The sequence below is a fragment of the Agelaius tricolor genome, unplaced genomic scaffold (assembly GCF_023055355.1).
Source record: "Agelaius tricolor isolate 1412-34295 unplaced genomic scaffold, bAgeTri1.0.p SCAF_15, whole genome shotgun sequence".
NCBI classification, from domain to species: Eukaryota; Metazoa; Chordata; class Aves; order Passeriformes; family Icteridae; genus Agelaius; species Agelaius tricolor.
The window spans coordinates 10,967,832-10,988,767 of NW_027269275.1; the positions used below are offsets into that span (position 1 = coordinate 10,967,832).

General features: G+C 43.3%; 1 protein-coding gene across 2 annotated transcripts; it reads right to left on the minus strand.

Moving 5' to 3' along the window:
• Positions 1-484: 484 nt before the first annotated feature.
• On the minus strand, positions 485-14,029 carry AKTIP (AKT interacting protein). Of its 2 annotated transcripts, none has more exons than XM_071440402.1 (10): positions 13,901-14,029; positions 9,591-9,706; positions 8,117-8,322; positions 6,563-6,627; positions 6,379-6,479; positions 5,080-5,168; positions 4,910-5,008; positions 4,571-4,678; positions 3,960-4,020; positions 485-1,396 (listed from the first exon to the last, which is right to left on the minus strand). In XM_071440402.1, the coding sequence occupies exons 2-10, from the start codon at positions 9,630-9,632 to the stop codon at positions 1,289-1,291; spliced, it is 879 nt and encodes a 292-aa protein (XP_071296503.1). In that variant the 5' UTR covers positions 9,633-9,706; positions 13,901-14,029; the 3' UTR covers positions 485-1,288. The 2 variants fall into 2 exon arrangements, with proteins under 2 accessions (XP_071296503.1, XP_071296502.1); XM_071440401.1 differs by having other exon boundaries at positions 485-1,399.
• Positions 14,030-20,936: the final 6,907 nt, after the last annotated feature.

Genomic DNA, 20,936 nt, shown 5'->3' on the forward strand with positions numbered 1-20,936 from the left:
TCCTGTCACTGAGTGTATGACACTACATGGGAAAGTCTCTGTCTATTTCCTTAGAAGCCAAGGAGTTGTTCTCAAACAGAACAGGTTGCAAATGACAAGTGAATTTAACTGTCAGATAAAAACAGAACACAAAGGAACTCAACACAAACCCCACAGCACTGCCCACCCTCCCAAAACACCCCGAGGCACTGCAGGCTGTCCAAGGCAGGTGGCTGCACTAATGCCACCAGTACAGGCAGAGGGAGTCAAAGGAAAAGCAGCCCAGCTCCAAGGGGTCAGCACTGCAGGTTTTGATAAGACACTCCTGGGAGGCACGAAAAGGCATCACACCAGGCTGTGACATTAGAAGAGTCTGTCCCAAGTCCACTTGAGCCTTGGAGCTGCTCCTGGAATCCCATGAGCATCTCAAACACCAATGCAGAAAAGTACCTGTGCAGCCACTCTTCACTCAGTGTCCACAGCACAGACTAACAAGGACAAAAGCTAGAGCACAGTTTCTTTTTATTTTGTCACTATTAACACACATCAGTCAACTATCCTAAGAAATCCCCTAGACACCTAGGGAACCTAAAACCCTCTAAGATTTTATTAGCTCAAGAGACAACCATTAAAAGCTTTTAGTGTTTCTGTACTAAAAAGTCTAACAAGCCTGACATTCTGCTTTCACCCTGCCAGACTAATGTGCGTTTAGTGACAGTATCCATTTACAAATCAATAATACATCGTACATCATCCCCAGCTTTACTTCTGGAAAGTGCTAAATAGAGTCAATGAACCGTCTATTTACAATTTCAAATCCTAACATATTTACAATAGAAACCAAAAGTATTTAAAACCATTAAATATAGTGTTTAACTCTGCTATATTAGTTTACATGAACACAGCTTAACTCTGGCATCGTATTTCCCATACTAATATTTCCGCCAGTGATTTAAGATTCTTCTTAAAAAATTGCTATTCCTGGAGGGAAAAAATAAAAGCTTAAAAACCAACCCAAAACCTCCAGGCATTTCAGAGCCCTGAGGAATTACCCACCCTAGACAGTCTTCAGGTAGAAGTACTGTAGTGTTCAAGAGAGACTTCCAAACTCCAGGCAAGCCTTTAAAACCTAATGCATATGTAAAACATTAAGAGTCAGTAATCCATTGAACAGGTTTACTGCAGTCACTGCTACCATTCAGGTTTTACTAATCCGTGGTCAAGAAGGAAACTGCTGCTCTGCTGTTTCTCCCTCCGTTACATTCCCTCCACCCCCACAAAGTGTTGTGTGCACCAGTGTCCAGGACAGCTAAGTGGGCATTGTCTTCTCTTCTTTGCTGAAGGGCTGGACTGAGCCAGGCTTCACCCAGGACAGGCCAGAGACGTGCATGCTTTTGCAGTGCTGATCTTCCGGCTTCTTCTGGGGAAAACAAAGCTAAAGTTACAATTGTAACACACCCAAACTTTCTCAGCTCCCCCTCCATCTGTTTTATACCTTTAGCAAATACAAGCACAAAAGAGACTTGCACCATTTCCTCTCCTCAAAGAGGAATATTAAGATGGCCACTGGTTTAATTTCTAGGAATGTGTGTGGCATCTGCAGAACCACCCTGACAACAGAGGAGTTTTAAGGACTTAACTTGGGTACAGCTGCCCTATCCCACCATAAAGACTCAAGGATGCTCCTTTTGCTTGGAGGCCCAGCACTGCACTGCTCCTCAGCACATTTCTTGGTTCTACAGAAAGAAATGCCAATCCAAACCCCCCCAGCACTGCTCCTGTCGTTCTGCCAGGCAATGCTGGGCATGCTGGGGAGGAACACTGCACCCCACAGGTGGTTGGGAGCCCAAATAATGTGCCAAAGTAGCAATTAATGCCTTTGCTGAACATGGGAGTTTCCTAATGCTTTCCAAGGATGGTCCCATCCTTCCCTTTCCTGAGCATTTGTCACAGTTAAATAACTATTGACAATAACTATTACCCAACAATGCAACAAACACTTTGAACTCACTATTGCAATTTAGAATACAAAAAAACCCAAAGGTTGAAATTGAAGAAAAAAGATACAACTTGGAGCATCTGTAGATTCCAAGCAGTTAGACATCAGTAAATTAGACATCTCCTCTAGCTGGCCAAAGCAGCAGAAAAGCTTGCAGGATTATTTTAATAGCAGGAAGTGTACAACAACTACACCAAACCTGGAATGGTGTGCTGAGCTCTAGAAAAATGAAAACTGCATGAGCAGACTTGGTTGTTCCATGGAACATCTTTTACTTGACAAAGTAAATTAATGCAGCAGGAAGAGAGAACCTGCACTTCTGCCCCTCCCCATGCTTTGTGCCAAAGGTGACAACGTGTGACAGACCTGCCATAACACGCTGGGCAACAGCAAACGAGAGGGATGAGTCCAGCCTGAGCCTGGCAGTGGCAGCTGCCTCTCCCATGCTGCACACAGGAACCACACCTTGGAAAAGCCAAGTGCTCAGCAGGGAACATCACTGCCCTTCCTGAAGGGCCCAGCTGTTACCCAAGGAATAGAACTCAGGGCTGTAGGATGATTTGGGAACTTGTTTTTACAAGAACATTCTCAGCTACACTGGCATTTTGGGACACATCTACAGCACAGAAGCTGGGCCATTCCTATCAACAAACAACTGGAGCAACACAGTACCATGCATGCAATAGTTACTGAAGATGTTTGTTTTCACCTAAAAAGAAATCAACAGGCATCACCAAAGAAAACAGGACAAAAGGAAGGTCACTGTTGGCTATCAGTCTCTGAGACAATATCAGACCCTTTCCATTTCAAGCACTCTGAGCTATTATTTGTCTTTGATTTAAGGATAAGAAGGAGGTGAAGAATGAAGGAGAAAGGGATGAGAAAAAGTAATATCAAAAGTATTTCTTAAGTTTTGTATGAACATCAAGAAGTCAATCTGGCCAAAATATTTTCCTGGGTGTTCTGAGGATCTAATGTGACTCTGGCAGTTGGGAGTACTGCCACACTGAGCTCTGGCAGTGTATTGTATTAAGATCAATTTAAAAACCTCATTCATGCCAGGAGACATGCAAGAACATGAGATAAAGCATGAAGTGTGGAAGACAAGTTCAAACTGACAAAAAAATAATTTTTCATTACCCAAAACCCCAGCAAACCATAACACAGCTCTAGGCCAAGTCAGTAACCAAAACATTCAGACTGCATTTCCTTGCCAGTCCAGCTATGACAGCAGCCACTGTTTCAGAATCCCTTTGTACTGCAAGTGGATTGACTTGTCAGGCCACTCAGTACAGACTCAGAATTGCTGTGTGCCTTGTCAAGTGCAAAGCAGTAATTAAGAAAACAAAACACACGAACAGTCTGAATCTCTTGCATCCCATCACCCATCAGGTGAAAGCTCTATGAGCCAACACATTCTTGCTCTGCCACAAGGAGCACTCTGTGATGGAAGGAACTCTCAGCACCTTTTGGTGAACTGATGTTGCCTCATCAGAAATCTGCAGCATTAGAGAAGTGAGCAAGAGATGTGCTTGTGCTGCTTCAGAAACTTTGCAAGGAGAAGAAAGGGCTGAAGCTTTGATTCAGTAATGGAAGATCTCAACAGAAGAAAACAAAGCAGCTGGGGACTGTCAGGTAATGAAGAAATGGTAACAGCCATGACAAGTGCAGGACAAGCTAACAGGCTGCCAGTGAATCTCTTCATCCCTTCCATCCATAAACAAAAAAAAAATCTGCTCTGTGCCAAGAGTTGTACTAACAAAGCTTTCTGGCTAAGTGACTAATTACTTAACACACTGAAGTTAGAGCAGTGACATAACTGCTTCATTAGGAGACCACAGCAGTTCCAGCAATCCTGCTAAGCCAAAAGAGGGATGGGAAAAGGTCTCTCCAGTACACAGAGACAGAAAATCTTTCTATCTTTCTTCCTCTATCAGGCAATAAACCCTTCCTAGAGTGAGAATGTGAACTTTGCACGTACCTTCTGAGTCAACATCTTCTCTCTAGCTTCATCATGTATAGCTGGATTCCATGGAGAAAAACTACAGAAAAAGTATAGTTTACTCTTACTTGGCATTTTTTGCAAACTACAACAAAGAGAGCAGAAAGCAGTGATTTTCCTTTGTTTAGTTCATTGAATTTTAAGTAAATTATAAGTGGTGTTAAAAAATATAGTTAAGAACTAAACTCATATTGTCACGGATCTTTTCAACAATAAATGTTTTGGTTTTCATTTCTGACAACTGGAAATTCAGCACACGTGACATGAAAAAACCACTCATATTCACCATGAAGCTGACTACTCCATCCCCCATGCATGCAAGCTTTAGGAGGATTTTAAAACTCTGACCAAAGCTACAGTCACCCAAACTGAGCTCAGGAAAGCCAGAAAGCAATATTAATTCATGGGCATTTCTGCTTGAGGGAGATGGGTGTTTAAGGGCTTTTTGTTTGTTCAGTTACTGCTTTGAGATTGTTCTTCTATAACAAAAGCAGGTCAGTTAGCCTGACAGAGAAAGGCTGCCATCAGCAACTACACCAAAATTTGCTCTCAAAACATTAGGACAGGGTGAATTTGCTCAGAGTACTCACATGATTGCATAGGGGTCCTCTATTTTGGGCTGATCAAATAAATGACTACTGCATAGTTTGACACTGTCTACCACTTTACTTTTGAACAGCTGAACATCCTTTTCATACCTGCAAGATAGAAGTAAGTAGTGTTAAGTAACTGCAAGGAGCCACAAGTTTGCTCTAGAAGCACAGACTTGGCAAACCCCCACTTGAGTTCCTAACACAACCGAGCCTGCCTGGAGGCAGAGATGACAAGTGGACAGAATTTTACAAACCTCTTGTTTCTGCAAAAAACCAATTTTTTTTTATGCTAAAACCACTTAAGAGGCCATGCCCATACACATGGAAGATACTCACAGCACTGCAGCCTCAGGGTTCAGAGGACTGGTTGTATCAATCTTGTAGAAGACTCTGCGAGCGTACATTAACACTTGCCATATGTGGTTATGATTTCTCCTAAAAAGAACAAAGCATGATGAAGAATGGAACCAACTTCTCAAATTATCCATCAAATTGTCAGCACTAACCTCCATTTTGCAAATGCTCTTTTCACATCCAGTTCACCAGATAAAGGGTCCACTAGTGGGTGGAAGACAGGCAGGTCAAAAACCAAGCGCTGTGTTAGGAAAAAAAAAATTCATTATGACAACTTCAATCCTAAAGTCAACACCACTGGGTGAAGGTCAGTCAAATGTTGCTTCCAAATACTAGTTAATTGTTATTGTATTACAAGAAAGCAACTGCAAGTGATTGCTACCAGCTGTGAAACTGTAACCCAACACACCTGTGTAACATGCAGGGTCTTGTCCTCTCTCACATGCTATCACCAAATCAGGAAACTAATCCAGTTAACTGCACAGGCACTAGTGCCAACACAGGTAATAATATCAGATAAGAGCAGATTAAAGGAGTTTTTCTGGTTTAGCTATTTGTGACTGAAAGCTTTCTACATACCTGAGCTACAATCAATACTTTTTTTTATCCTACACACTTAAGTAAACTGAGCAGTGACACCTGAGTGTCTTCAGCTCTGTACAGCTCATGAACATGTTCACATGTTCTTCCAAAAGAAAACTGAGTTTCAAGAGAAAGGTTTCCTACTAGTTCTGTTATTTTAAAGATGATAGCTTTACATAAAACTTGACACCAAGCAGGCAGCTACCCAAACCAGCAGTTGTGTGCACCTGCCCTCAAATCTCCCTCTTAGAGAACTGTGGCCAAGAGGGTAAGCTGCTCTGATGAGTGACTGCCACAAAGTATTTCTTTTATTTTTATTTTAAAATTGGTCTAATAACTTGGAACCTTTTCACTAAAGAGAAAGCAGAGATGGAATATAACACCATACTACCCATCTCCTTCTCCCTTTGCTTCACCGTGTTCTCATCAAATTTTTAATTCCTTGTTTCAATGTAATGTAGAAGAGACAATCAAGAAATCCTGCAGTATTATAGCAAGCACAGCACAGGTGTCTGGATTTTACATTCCATTATATCACTATTCAGAATTCTGATACCTCTTTAAAGGCTTCAGTTTCAAGTTCCTGCTGAGGAAGTAGCAAATCAAGAGTGGAGGGAAAGATCTGGTTGATTACTTAACACCCTAATGCATCTGACCTCAGGAAGTTCACTCCACACCAGCCTCAGTAATCAGAGTAATGCAATTCCTCCACAGTGGTTTGCAAATGTGTACAAGACATGGCAAATGAGCCCAGTCAAGTGAACAAAATGAGTTCAAGGAAAAGGGAAGGTAATTGGTGTATCAGCTTTAACAAAAAGCTCTACTCACACCACCAGGAAAGAAGAAAAAGCCAAGACACAGCCACTTACCGGGCAGTCTCCATCTGGGTAATTATCAGGAATATAGACAGTGAACTTGAAGACACCATCCTGGTAGAGCCCATGCCTTATGAATATCACACCAAACCACACTGCAAGTGAGAAAGTCTGCTTGAGTGAAAGAATTAACAAATGTACACATATAGAACAATTTACAATTGAAGTTTAAACTTACTTAAAGCCGATCGGTACGAGGGCTGCACGTAGACACCCGGCAACTTCTGCTTCACCACCAAGGTGCTGCAATCAGAGTGAGCACTCAGAGAGCTCCAGAGCCAACCCAGCAGGCACCACCCACAGCCCAACAGGGCTTTCTGCCACAAACTCACTCCCAATCCCCAGAGCTGCTCACAGAAGGAGGTGACAAATATAGAGAAATCACACTCTTTCCCTCCTGCTTTTCACACCACTCCACCTGAGGACTTACTAGCAGAGAACACTACTCCCTCCTGATAGAGCAGAGAAGTAGAAAAACTCTTCCCTCAGTAGATGCATTTTACATATGTCAGTATAGAAATTTACAATTTTCTGCTGAATCCCCAGGCTCAAAGTAAGGAAGAAAAGGGAAATTCAATTAAGTAGCTTTGAACACAGATTCAGAGAAAATTGTAGTTGCAACTGAAATGTGACCAAACTTCAACCTCAATTTAAACAAGTATTTTTTTCAGTTTTAGATGACACTATGCTGCAGATCAAGCTAAGATTACACTGACAATGGCCAAAACAAACCAAAACCCAAATTAACTTCACAGGTTTTCCAGTTACTTGGCATATGGGTTCATTAAACTGAACTCTAAATGCCTGCACAAATAAACAACAATCTTAAAGCAAAACATTAACAGTTCTCTGCTTACCATTTCCCTAGTATTTGTTATTAGTTCCCCAATAATGAATTTGCATTATAGAACCAATATATTTACTCAGAAGAAAAATATCTTTCCTGAATTAAAAGGCAGGGTCAATTGCTTGAAAAAGAAATAAATGTTTTGAGAGTTCTCACTTTCAATTTAACAGTTAAATACAAGAACTGAGACTCAGTGTTGCATAAGGACTCCAGGGATTTCATTCCAAAAGGCACTACATACTTGGGAATCCAGTATGTCTATTACAGAGGAAGTCCCTTCAGCTCTCTAGCACTAACCAGTTATATAACTAGAAAGTTCTCAAGACAGATTGTTATGCTCCCACAGCAGCCTACAAATCACTAGATGGGTGAAATGCAACTCCTCCCTCACAAGTTTCATGTTAAATATCACAGCAATGAATACAGACTCCCCAACATCCGCTTGATCAACTGGATCAGGCAGCGTTCAAGTGTTTCATGTGACAACTGAGGGAAGGTCCCACATCCTAACTCCATTGATAGCACCATGTATTCATGAGCATCTTCCCACCTGACATCTGCTTGCTTCTATTTTCATACTTTTTCAAATACTTGGTATTTCTGACCAAAAAGCCGTTAGGATAACTAAACTCACAATGTTCTTACTTCAAGATTAAGATAATTTGAGAGAATGACATCTAAAAGCACTCCTTAAAATCTCATCCTTCTTCTCCCTTTCTGTCTCAAGAGATCAAGGCTGCTGCTCCAGAAAAAGAACTCTGCAATGTTTTCCTGCCTTGAAGGACTATGACAGACATCATGCAAGAACTAGGCCCCTGCAGGGTTTTTTCCCCACTGAAGCATAAGCCCAGTGACCTAAAAAAGATGAAAAAAGTGAAAACCTACAATTCTGCAAGTAGTGAGTACTCCAAATAAAAAGGCCCATAGGAAGCATGTGTTCCATTGGTGGACTGGGAGGAGGTGGCAGGTGAAGCAGGCTTGGTTATTGGCACAGCATTCTTTGGGATGGAAGGCAACTGTTTCTTTGCAGATCCTCGCAGGGGACTGGTTCGCAGCTCTCCACTCAGTGTTTTCTCTTCGGTGTCAGATCTCTGTCAAATCAAAAGAGAGCCATGAGATCACAGCTATATTTCAGACACATTTAACATATGAACATATTTTAACATGGGTTTAAACCAAATTATGGTAATTACAAGTTAGGCCAATGAAACATATCTTGGGTTTTGGTGATCTATTGCTTGAGGAAGAGCATGGAGGGCTGTCCCTTTGCATTTTATTTTTATATAGACTTTTGTTTAACTGAACACAACCTACAAGTACAAAAGTATTCAATGCTGGATAGGAAATCTGCAGATTAGGTCAAATGCTTAAGAAGGCTTACATTTATTTAGAACCTGAAACCAGACAGTATATAACATCAGCTTACAAGTCAATCTATTTCTAGCACACAGTGCATCAAGATAAATCATGTCTACTGACAAGCATCCTTACACTGCAGTCTTCAAAGACTCTTTAAAGTAGTGTAGTAAAACTGAGATGAAAAAAACAAGGTTTTATGTATTTCACTTCCTGCCTGTGCTTAAGACATCAACATTCCACTTGGAACTGATCCTATAGCTCACTCCTACAGTGAAAGAATCACCCCTTGGCAGTTGCACCAAGTTTAAACAGCTTTACCATAGGAACCTTTCTATGCCTTTGCTGCCTTTTCTTGGAAGAAAAGAACAAACCACTGCCAACAAACACTGTACTACTCACAGACCCCAAAATTATTCTACAGATTGCCAGGACCAGTGTGCAGGCTACAGACTTGTGCTTAGGCTACGTGTGGTGACAAAAGCAGGATTTAAGCTGTGGTGCTTGGAAGGGCCCAAGACCTGGACTAGTAACAATACCTCATGATCAATGTTACATAATTTGCCCTAGTACTGAACACCTGGGAAGTGATTAACCCTAGAACTCCCATGCTTTTATTGCTGCTACAACCTCAAAAATCAACAACACTATAGAGGCATAGTTTTGTGAAAGCTCATTGCACATGCTATGGCTAAGCTCTACATAAGACACTAAATTGTCTTATGAAAAAAGTGTTTCCACCATGTGAACTAATTTGTTTCACATTTCCTACTTAAAGATATTTCAGATAAAAAGTCAACAAATCATGGAGTAGACTCTATGCACAGGCACATTCCAGTTAACACAGCTCAAAGCTAGTTTACACTTTTACTGAAGGTGATCACAACCCTCAGGATAAAAGCACAATAAAACACCACGTGCAGATCACCTGATGTTTTTTCCCAGCACTGCTACCACCCCTCCCAAGCATGACAACACCTCCTGGCATCCATTCATGACACACCTTGCGCACAGAACCTGTAGACATGCTCCAGAAAGGGTTCATAACGTGTATTCCAAACAAGGGGCTGCAACTTCCCGGCGTCTTCCGAGTCTCCTCAGGCCCTTTGGATTTGTACCCTAAAAGGACACAGAACAAACAGGCATTTAACACATAAACAGGACTCAACATATAAATAGTATTCAGATCTAATTCTGCAGTCAGCATTATCCTTCTGTAACTGAAGAAGAAAACTTTATGCATGTAAGACCAACAAGAGTTAAAAATGCCGAAGCTCTATGATGTGCTCCAGAAGAATAATGTGTCTATTTTTGCACCTGAATCTCTGCCTCCTTTCTGCTAGAAAAAGACTCTACATTCTGCATTCCATATTCATCTTGCCAATGAGAAGAAAAAAAAAGGGTCATCTCTTGGCTCAGCACAGTTTAGGAAGACTCTCTACACAGGCAAACATTAAAGTTATCACCTTCCTATTTCAGTCCAGCACCAGACAGAACCATGACCCTGCTAAGAACTGTCCCTCACAGACACCCTTGACTCTGCACATTTCTGAAGTGTCCCAGTTAGAGAAATTCTGTCATTCCCAGTGACAGAGATGATCCTTTCATTGAGTTTGCATCATGTATGTGTCATTTTGTTTTCATCTGCATTGGAACACCACCAGGAATAGACAAAGCCACAGAACACAGAAGTTTCTCTGTGGCTTATTTAATGGTTTCATTATTAGCACTAAGGCTTAGTGCTCTTTAGATCAGCAGCCCAATAACAAGGACTTCAGCAGTATTTGGAGTTTCAGTGTCATCTACTGTGTATGTCCTTGCTTTCCTCTCTTTCTGTCTTTTTTATTTTTCTTTTTTTAAGTCTTGCTATTCCTTGTCCAACAACCCTGATCCATAGCACCTCTTGTCTGGCACAGCCTATTGCCTCCACTCTTTTTTTCCTCTCCAGTCCTCCTACTTTCCTTCCTCATCTCAGCCTCCCATTTTTGGCTCCATCACCTTAGGTTTTGAGGCACTTTACTCAGCTTCTTTAATAGAAAGTTGCACAGCATGGATCAAGAAAGCTAACATGATATGAGAGAGACAGAGCCAGTGGCACAGGTTTCTACTGTGGTCAACACTACAACACTACATTTTTACTACAGTAAGGAAGGCGGCATCTGTTCACCATTGGTCTGATTCGTTTATAGAGAAAATGGAAACCAAAAATAGAGAAAATTATGACCAAAAATCTTCCTAAAATTAAGATAAATGCCAATCATATTGAAAGAAAAAAAAAAAAAAAAAAACAAAAAACCCACCAATAAAACAAACCATACCCAGACAAATTATCCAAAGAAAGTCCAGGAATTTAAAATGTTCAAAAGAAACATCAATATCAAATCATAGCCCTCTAGGCTATGCAGCAGCCAAGCACTAAAAAAAAAAAAAAGTACAAGCACCTTCCAGAAAAGTGATGAAAAACAATTTCTCCACCCAAAATCATCTCAAACATTCCAATATACAACAGGTTCCTCCAGGTATTTTTTCCTCTTCAGCAGCCAGAGTTCCACATCATTCTGAGCCGCTGAAGAGAGAAAGTCAAAGCACAGCTACTACCCTGTGAGAGCAGGGAGAAGATGTGTTCACTTTTCCCCATCTCTTGTCTGGAAAGCAGAGCCATGCCAGAGGGCTGTGCCACAGGCCTTTCCATGCAAGCAGCCAGACTGAGGAAGACAGGAAGACACTGGGCCAGGAAGGCAGAGACGTTTCCTCGGGAAACTCCGGAGGTGGAGGAACTGACGCACAAAGAGCACCTGAGCTCCAGCTCTGACAAGAGGGAAAAGTGCTGGGAGCTGAGGCACAGGCTGGAGGACAATTAGCTGGAATCTGGAGTGATGATGGGATTGGGGTGGGATCACATTGTTTGTTTTGGGCTGAAGTTTTTTTACAACTAGGCAATACAAGCTGCATTACCCCAGAACCAGAGATAGGAGAAAAGGAGTCAGCAGGACAAAGAACAACACATGCAGGTAAAAACCAGCCCAAGCTACTCCCAGGGAAACAGAGAACTTCTCTACAAGTTTGGGAACTGATGTTAGATGCAGCTCAGTCACCAGATCCACCCTTCAGAAAGCAGCTAGGTATCTCAGTATACTTCCAGCTTTGCCTACTTACATGCTATTAAGAGCAAATAAAACATTATTTGAGCTTTAGTTAAGCTAAGGAATAACTTCCAGGCTGTCTTGTACAGATGTCTTTCATCCAGTTGCTTGCCAGTTACAAATTATACACAGTATCATCCTAAATTTATTGTTAAACTGCCTCCAGCCTCATGCACCTGCTAAAATACTGTTTGCAGTGGAGCACTCAGAAGCTCAGAGTACAAGCCTCCCAGAAGAGGGCCATTTAAGCAGCCTTTCAGGGCTTTTAGAAGTTTATTTCTAATCACATTCTCTCCTATGCAGCGTGGAAGTGGAAAACCTTAGCTCTAAAGGAAACTTATTCACAACTGCTTATGCTCTCTAGTACCTTCACCTTGCAATTTACCACCCATCACTAATCATAGAAATTATTAAAATCAGTATTAAAAACAATAACCAAGTAACAGCAAATTTACATTTGACTGTCTATCCTACTTCTCACTATGTCTGCAGCAGACAAAGGAGACACAAGTTCTGATATTATTAAGTGGAATTTCTAGGCAGTTTAGGCATTCACACCTACCCAGGGCTCAGTGTCTACCCCAAGGCACCCACCACTATGGCATCTGCCAGTGCTGTAACTACTAAAACCATCAGCTTCCCAAAACAACCCAATACTCTCTCCTCATTTTATGGAAAGGGAATAAAAACATTCAAAACCATCCCCCTCTCTCCTTTCACACTGTCAATATTCACAGAATCTCATCCAGAAGAGCTCATTCTGCTGATTTCTCCTGCTTTAAGAATAGCAAGAGACAGCAACCCTCCTGAGCTGTCCTCCTCCCACAGCCACCTTCTTCTCTAGTGCTTTCCTTTCAGTAAAACAGCAACTAGACAAAGACAAAACTTCTGAAGAAACTTCAAATATTGCTTCTTGCAAAGGCCTTTTAAGTCACCCACAGCACCACACTGGAACCAAAAGCCACCTGCTGCCAGGCATAACTTCATGTCCAGACTCTCCAGGTATGCAAAACTCACCAGCAGCCCGAGCAAGTGTAAAGTCATCTGATGCTTCATCAGCACTCTAAAAGACTTCAAACACTGAAGTTATCCCTAGCAAAATCATAACATTTAACTTCTTTGCTTTTGCACCTTTTCCTTCTCTACATTAGATATTCTCGACAAAAAAAAGGTCTCATTTTACCCACTGTTGTAGTATGTGTCATATTTTTCTCCTCTCACCAACAGAGTTATTTGATCAAACACAACACTAAAGCAATGGGGAAAAAAAAACTTTATCTGCCTGGAACAGAGCACGCTTCTAAAGATTTTCTGGAAACGTCAACAAATCAAAGAGAGCCACTCCCACACCGGAGAGCAAACTGAGCTATTTGAGCAGAGCAGCAGAGAACAGTTCATACTGCACACACAGTATTACGTGTTTGTCCAACAACCGTTGCTGTCAGTTCACCCTGGAACTCATTTCTCCCCAGCACGGCCACTCCTGACCGCCTTTGTACCCAAGATCCTCGTTCACCCACACCTTAACCTGCCGGACAACACGGGAGCGCTGGTGGCGGCGAACAGGAGCACTGACCAGTCAAGCCTGTTCGCCAACTCTTCTTCCACAGGTGGGTTACACGTTCCATACCAGCACCTGCTGCTACGAGCTCAGTCCACGAGCAAGCTGCAATCTACGCCAGCGACACCTGCTCTTAGACAGCAGCCTAAGGGACACGGGTGCTGGCCGGCCGAGTCCCCCGGCACAGGGGGCTCCAGCGGGAGCTGTCAGCCGCGGGTCACGGCAGGTTAAGAGCAGTCTGCAAAGCCGGAGCGGCCCCGGGGTGTTTCCCGCCGAGGCCGCGGCCGTGCGACAGCGCCAAGCCGCTCGCAGGGCGGGGAGGGACGGGCAGAGCGCTGGCAGCGCCGGCCGGGCCCCGTTGGCAGCCGCCGAGCCCGCGGCGCCGCTCGCCCCCCGCACGGGGCAGCTCCAACGGGCCGCGCCCGCCCAGCCCCTCCCGGCGGCAGGTGACGGCCCCGCGGCCGCGGACACCCCGCACCCCTCAGCGACACAACAGCCGCGCTGCCCTCCCGTGCCGCGGGGACGGGACCCCCCTGCCCACCGCCGCCATTCCGCCCGGGAGGCTCAGCCCGGACAGCGCCGGCGCTGTGGCCCCTCTCGCTCACCCACCGAGGCTCCGCCGCTCCCCGCGCGGCCCAGGCCCCGCCGCCGCTGCCGCTCCCGCTACCCCCGGCACAGCCCCATTTACCGCCCGCCCCCCGGGCCGCACATCCGGGCCGCCCCCCGCGGCCAATGGGCTCCTGCCGCTGCCGGTACCGCCCCGCGGGGCGGGCGGCGCGGACACAGCCGCCACTCACAGCGCGGGACGGGCCCTGACGCGCCGGGACCACCCCGGCTCCGTCACCGCGCGGGCCCGACCGGCCGGGAACTGCGGGCCCCGCCCCGCGCACGGCGATTGGTCCGAGAGCCTGTCCGTCTCGTGGCGGGCGGACCAATGGGACCGCGCGGGTGCACCTGTCACTCTCTCAGCTGGCTGACCGCGCCTGGGGTGAAGCTTAGAGAAAAGAGCAACTCTCATTGGCCGGCGGGGCGCGCGGGGACGCACGCCATTGGCCGGGGGGTCCGAGAGGCCGCCTGGGGCGGGGCCTGGGGCCCGTCCGGCACCGCCCCGTGTCCGAGCGCCAGTCCCAGCGGGGCCGCTGAGGGAAGAGGGTCGGGCTGAGGGAGCGGGACGGCGGCCGCCGGGCTGCCGGGGAAAGCCCGGGGCAGGGCAGGAAAGGCGGAGCTGTGGCGATGCAATCCGGGACAGCCGCGGTGACACGTTCCCGCACCGCACAGCGAGAGGCAGCGGAACGGTGGCACAGCGCTGCAGCGCGGTGAACACCGTGTGTGTGTGCCTGAGGCAGCCACTCTGCCTCTCCAAAATTTTGCAGCTAATGCTGCCTGTATGAGCCAAGAGCTCCAACCTGCTACTGGAGATGACGTAACCAGTCATGGACTTTCGTCACTCCTCGCAGGCTATTGAAGTGAACATTTAAAAAACATTTTAAATTAAATTTTTTTCGTGTTTTTTTCCCTCAGACTCACAGAATGGGGCAGGTTGGAAGGGACCACAGTGGGTCACCGGGTCCAACCTCCCTGCTCAAGCAGAATTCCCAGAGCACAGGCACAGGGCTGGGTCCAAACAGTTCTGGAATGTTCCCTGTGAGGGAGACTCCACAGGCTCTGGCCAGGCTGTTCAGTGCTCGAGCCCTGCACTGCAAACAACCTACACAAACCACACAAACCTACATAACCTTACTTGATAATTACTGGTATTAACAATTCTTGCTCATCTCCAGGTGGAACTCCCTGGACTCCGTTCCTGCCCCCTCCTCTGTCCCATTGCTGGGCCCTAGGAGCAGAGCCTGGTCCCTGCTCAGAGCCCTCACTGCAGACAGGACAGACAGGGCTGAGGGTCCCTCTCAGCCACCTCCTCTCAAAGGCAAACAGCCCTGGCTGCCTCAGCCTTTCCTTGTAGGAGAGGCTCCCATCCCTTGGTCACCTTTGTTGGATGGAGCCACTCAGGAGCTCTGTGACTGTCGTGCTGAGGAGCCCAGAGCTGCACGGTGCTCAAGATGTGCCCGAGCAGGGCTGAGTAGAGGGGCAGCATCAGCCCTGAGCTGCTGGCAATGCTCTTCCTGATGCACTCAGGATCCCGCTGCCCTTAGCAGCCACAAGAGTACACTTGTTGGCACATTTTAAAGCTCCTTTTAAAATTAGTAATACCAGCTTCTGATACTATTGCTGCACAGGTACATGTAAATTTATATTAAAAATATGCACACACAGATATGCATAAAAAATATACCTCTAAAACCTGCTGAAGAAAAGGACGAAAAAAGAACAAACCTCAGGAGTTAGTTTTTATTTGTAATAAGACTTTTTATGAGCCCAGTAGAACAATTACAGAAGTGCTATACCAAAACTGAAGTAATTTGTCAAGGTTTGGAAGGTGACAACAAAATCCATGCTATCTCAAGTATAAAAATTACAAAGAATTTTAAAAATCAATGCATGTAGGGGTGGATTTATTTTTGTTCCTAAGCTAGGAGCAAAAATACCATGCTAAGGTTATCACTTTGTCTCAATTATTGTAACCTTCTATCCCCCTGTCCTCAAAATGCCACTTTAAAGCCTTCAGACAGTTAATAACGTTATTATTCTGGCTAAACCGCTGTCTCAAGTTTCTAAAACCCTTTGGCAATTTCCTGTTCTTCAGTGTTTCAAATGCAAGCTCTTTGCCCACACCACTGAAGTGCTGCACAGCTTCCCTTCAGGCTCATATCCTAAATTATCTGCTTTCCACTGCTACATGCAGTAGTAGCAGTCACTTGTTACCTCCTTTTTTCTTCAGCTCTTTCCTGCTATCTATTTCTTTTTCCTGCTCTAAATCTCTTCCCACCAACTCTCCTTTGAAGGCTGTGCTTCCAGAAATCTTTTTTTTTGTTGTTGCCTCCATCAGTGGGCTTTTCAGACCCAGCCATTCCTCAAAGTGCCTTGCCTATATCAGGTGCTGTCCTTGCTGAGGAATGAAAGGTGATAATGAAATCCTCACTTACGTGCTTTGCAGATGTCATAGATCTCATCCTGCAAAAGTCTGTGGCTTCAACAACATTTTGGTGTTGACTGTACGTGCTCAGGATGTTGCAAGTCTATGACAGTGGGAATAACATTTTGACTTTGGTATGGAGGATTGTGAGGAATATTTATTAGGCCTTTGAACTCAACATTGTTAATGCTCCAAATCCCACTATAGTCCAAAGTTTCCTATTTTGCTAACTAGAGGAATAATATTCTGACACGAAAAAAGCCTTTGTCTAATACATTTTCTTAAATTTTTTTTAGATTCTCTTCCTAGTCATACCAAATGTGAAATAATTCTACTTAACAAATCTTTGTATTTTGACCTGTATAAGAGATTAATCAGGCCTAGAATGCTTTTTGTATATTATTTATCTTGTGAAAAACTTCTTTCATTATGGGTGGTACAACATTGCATGATTAATGCGTGTCTAAATAACCTTTAGATACCCTTTTCCCTACTTTTAGGTACTCTGTATCAGTTTCCCCCAGAATTCTAAATACTGTAAGGAATTTTCCCACTATACCTATGTTCATAGCCCAAAACCATACATACCCATAATCCAAACCCCAAAATTGCCCAGCACCTTCCTGTACCTCTGTGGAGGAAGGAAGGGTGCTGGGGCTGAATCGTTTAAGGCATGGTCAATGTGATGCTGAACTGTTCAGTGTGGGAAGTCTGGATAGTTCTGAACGGACCAGAATTTCCCCTTGTGGTGGCTGTGGTTCTGAGAAGAAACCTGAGCTAAAAAGAGACGAGGAAGGATAAAACAAATCTGTAATTAGCTCGGGCTCGGCACCACTAGATGGTGTCCTGCAGCTGCTCTAGGCACACATGGCACTCCTCGGGCAGGTGAAGGGACAGAAACCCCTCCTGGCAGGAGCACGGCGAGCGCTGCACGGCAGACTCGGCCTCGGTGCTCCTGCTCACCTCCCACTGAAGTCCCCAGTGCCTCTAGGGGGAGGCTGATACAAGAGTTTTGACAAATAACCTACATAACCACACAAACCTACATAACCTTACTAGATAATTACTGATATTAACATGATTTTTTCTTCCTACAATGCAAAGGTGAAATATGGCATTTTCTTTCTTTTCAAAGCTAAAAGCAGAGTTACAAACATAGTTAAAACCCTGATTTTTTTGTACACAAAAAATTCATTTGTGATTTCTGTACTACAAGAATATGCTATCAGTACTTTATAAAGCAATCAAAGGAAAAAATAAAAGCAGCCAAGTAAAGAGTTTAGATTTTTGTTCCCTTTTTTACTGTGGTGAAAATGCTGTGTTGTTTTTTTCATAAAGAGATTGTTTTCAATTTTTCCATACTGGTCTCTATTTGCATAATTGCTAATAACAAGACATATCCTTTCAGTAAATGAGGAGAGAGAAATTATCAGATCTCTAAAATTGGTTGAAAAACCTACAAAAAGTATTTAAAATGGGTGTTTTCAATTTAAATATATCTGTGAAGCAGTGGCTGGAAGGAGGTGATTCACAGTGCACAGCAGTGCTCGTTATCCAGAAGGAGGAAGAGATCAGGTCCCAGTTCTCCCCTCATTCTGAAGGACAATACACAAACAAGAACTGAACAGTCTGTGTGGAATGGATACCTGCAGGTGAGGCTGGAGCTGCTGCAGGGCTCTGAGCCTGCAATGGCCAGGCCACAGAGCCATTTGCTTTGGGAAAGCCTTCCTGAAACTCTGCCTGAAATGTGAATTCCCAGACAGGCCTTCACAGCTTGACAGAAAATGCTGCCCACACTCCTGCTACCTGTGCTGGGGCTTCAGCTGCTTTGGCACTTTGCTCTCTGGATTTGAAATTAAGTTAACAAAGTGTAAGATAGAAAACATTAATTAGAAGCTCATTTATTTTAGGAATGCTATTGGAAACTAACAGCAAATCAAACACAAACCCCTCTTCTAGTTTACACCCAACAGGGTGGTGTTTCTCTACTTTCTTTAAAACAAGCTTAAAGATGGAAACTTTTTCTACTAGTAGTGTTGATTCAAGATTATGCACTCATTTTTCCCATTTTCTTTTTTTATTACACTGGAATTGCTAGAATGGATGCAGCTATAGCTGCACCAATATAAGAATGCTTTTGACTGCATATCTGTTTTCCCTGAGGAAGAGGTAAAATGGAACAGCACTAACTGCATCATCAAAATTTGTCATTTAGGTCTTAGGGTAGAATCTCAGGACCTACTGTTGGTCTCTGCTCAGTCAGCAGCAAACTATTATAACAAGGACAAAATATTAAATTTATTTATTCCCCATAGAAAACCTCCTGTCTTCCTAGACTCACTTAATATAAAAAGAATACATTTGTGTGTAATATTCAGGCACTTTTGTATTTGCATGGCTGTCAGTGTGTTTCACAACATGAGAGATTGACTGCATTAATGGCTCCTGAATAGCAGAAGCTCCTATCAATGACTAATTAAAGATCAGATCACACCCTTCAAACTACACTTTCTTCAACATGTCTCTCACTGAGAAAAAAATGCATTAAAAATTTAAATCTGAATTTATTTCAAATTCCTTAATTTATGAACTAGAAACCTCAGTCACTGTGAGTCCAACTGTGCAGAATTCAGAACCATGAAAATTGTAAAACTGACTTACTGTACTCTTTTATTCCTTTGTATTTGCTTTCCTAATAGCTCTTATTTAAATGGTGAGAATTACAGTTCTAAGATGAATTTTGGTTCTGCACAGTATGATTTTGAAAGTAATTTTCTAATGTAAGGACAGAAGGGACTATTTCATCACTATTATTTTAAGAAGTTGAACACTTGAATCTGACTAGAGACTTATAATGTCAGAATAAATCCCAGAGGAAGATTAAGATCCTAATTGCATTGGTTTTCTACTTATGGGAGTGCTTGTTTCTATGTGAAACATCCCAGGAAAGATAGGTTGATGAGAAGCACTCAATTTTTTAGCCACACATTTTGAAAATATGTTCTTTAGCTATAAAAATTATACAAATCCTGTTTGTAAATGCTAAAATGTAAAATTAATCTTAAAACTATGTATCCATACAACTTACTTGTAATAGAGACATTGTCAGGATAAAAGCTTGTTTATTTAATTCCTAGCTTGGAATGTCTACTGAGGAATTAAAATTCCTCCTTTTAAAATTTTCACAGCTGTTCATTGAGAACTTTTTAGAAGTTGTTAATCAGACTAACTAGATTTACAGCTGTAATTAATATTTCCTTATGAATAAGGGGTTTTTTTCCTCAATATCTTCCTTTCATGGAACATTTTGAATCATAATAACGTAGAACAAACTTTTAAACAAAAATGTATGTAATCCCACACTCTCAAGGGTAACTAAGATTACAGAGTAATCAGAATGAAAAATCTTTTTGAAAAATCAGTTTTGTAGAGAATAGTTATTACAGTGCATCTGTATGAGACAACTTTGGCAAATCAGTGAACACAGTCCATGTAAACAAGCTTTGATCAGCAGTTTCCACAATATCATTATGAATTCCAGTGTTTGCTGTAATGGTATGATATGATAAGTGAAAGGCAGACAAAAACCAATTCATAATTTTCAGATGGAAAATCACAGTTAATTTGTTGACTGAAAAATAACTACATAATTTCAGAGATGATAAGACATAATAAAGTAGGACTATTCTTTTCTCCACTCACACCTTGAGCCATATTTCTACACAAAAGTCACTTTTCCTCCTTTCATCTTCTTATTACTTTCCTGGTAAAGTGACATATTAAGCAGGTATGTAAGTGGTTGGTAATTTTAAAAAGCTGAATATTTAAAAAACTTAGTGGATGACTGATCAAAGAACTGAATATGAAGAGCAAAGACTGGGGAGAGAGAGGGTGAATATGCAAAGGAAGCTTTCACACTCAAAGGAGAACAGCTACAAGCAGCTACCAAGGGTTGTAGCTCAGTTAATGAAGTTCCAAGCATCAAAGGCTGCCAGTGAGCAGCACCCTAGAGGCCACACTTCCACACCCTGCCATAAGATCCTGGATCCAGGGCTACCCCACCCTGGCTGCTGCAGACGCCATTTCCAGCTGCCCTGCCCCGCAGTCTGACCTTAGTGTTCCTACAAGGAAAAGCTGGTGAGAAAGACACTTTCTCCTCCCTCCATCTCTCCAAACAGAAACTGAAGCTGATGCTACTGGCTCAGAGTTTATAATTGGGGGCAGAGAAATTACTTTGGCAAACATAAAGGGCTGAATGGAAGCTCAGAAACACCCTTCTCCCTCACACACCATTTTTTCCCCAGTTCTATGTTCTGTACATACATTTCTGGCTCAAACTAAACAGTGGAGTAGAGAGTATGTATTTCAAAGATTGCATATAAAGAAAACGTTTACTACATTAGGTCTTTCTAGAACTAGACTGAACACACAGGGCAAAAAGAAAGACCAGCAGCTAAGCATCTTCCCACAGGCCCCAAGGGAACCAACAGCCAAAAAGAGAGAGGGGAAGGTTGCAACAGCTTATAAGGAGGGAGGGAAACAGGGGAGGAGTGAGTCCTTGGACAAATAGGGTTTCAGAGGGGAGAGGGATACAAAAGATTGACCTAGGGAGAA

Coding starts and splice junctions, on each gene's coding strand:
- AKTIP (XM_071440401.1), bottom strand. CDS start 9,632: ATGAACCCTTTCTGGAGCATGTCTACAGGTTCTGTGCGCAAG. Junction 5,169..6,378: donor ACCCAGATGGAGACTGCCCG/GTAAGTGGCTGT, acceptor TTCCTAACACAG/CGCTTGGTTTTTGACCTGCC. Junction 5,009..5,079: donor AGAGCATTTGCAAAATGGAG/GTTAGTGCTGAC, acceptor TGTTCTTTTTAG/GAGAAATCATAACCACATAT.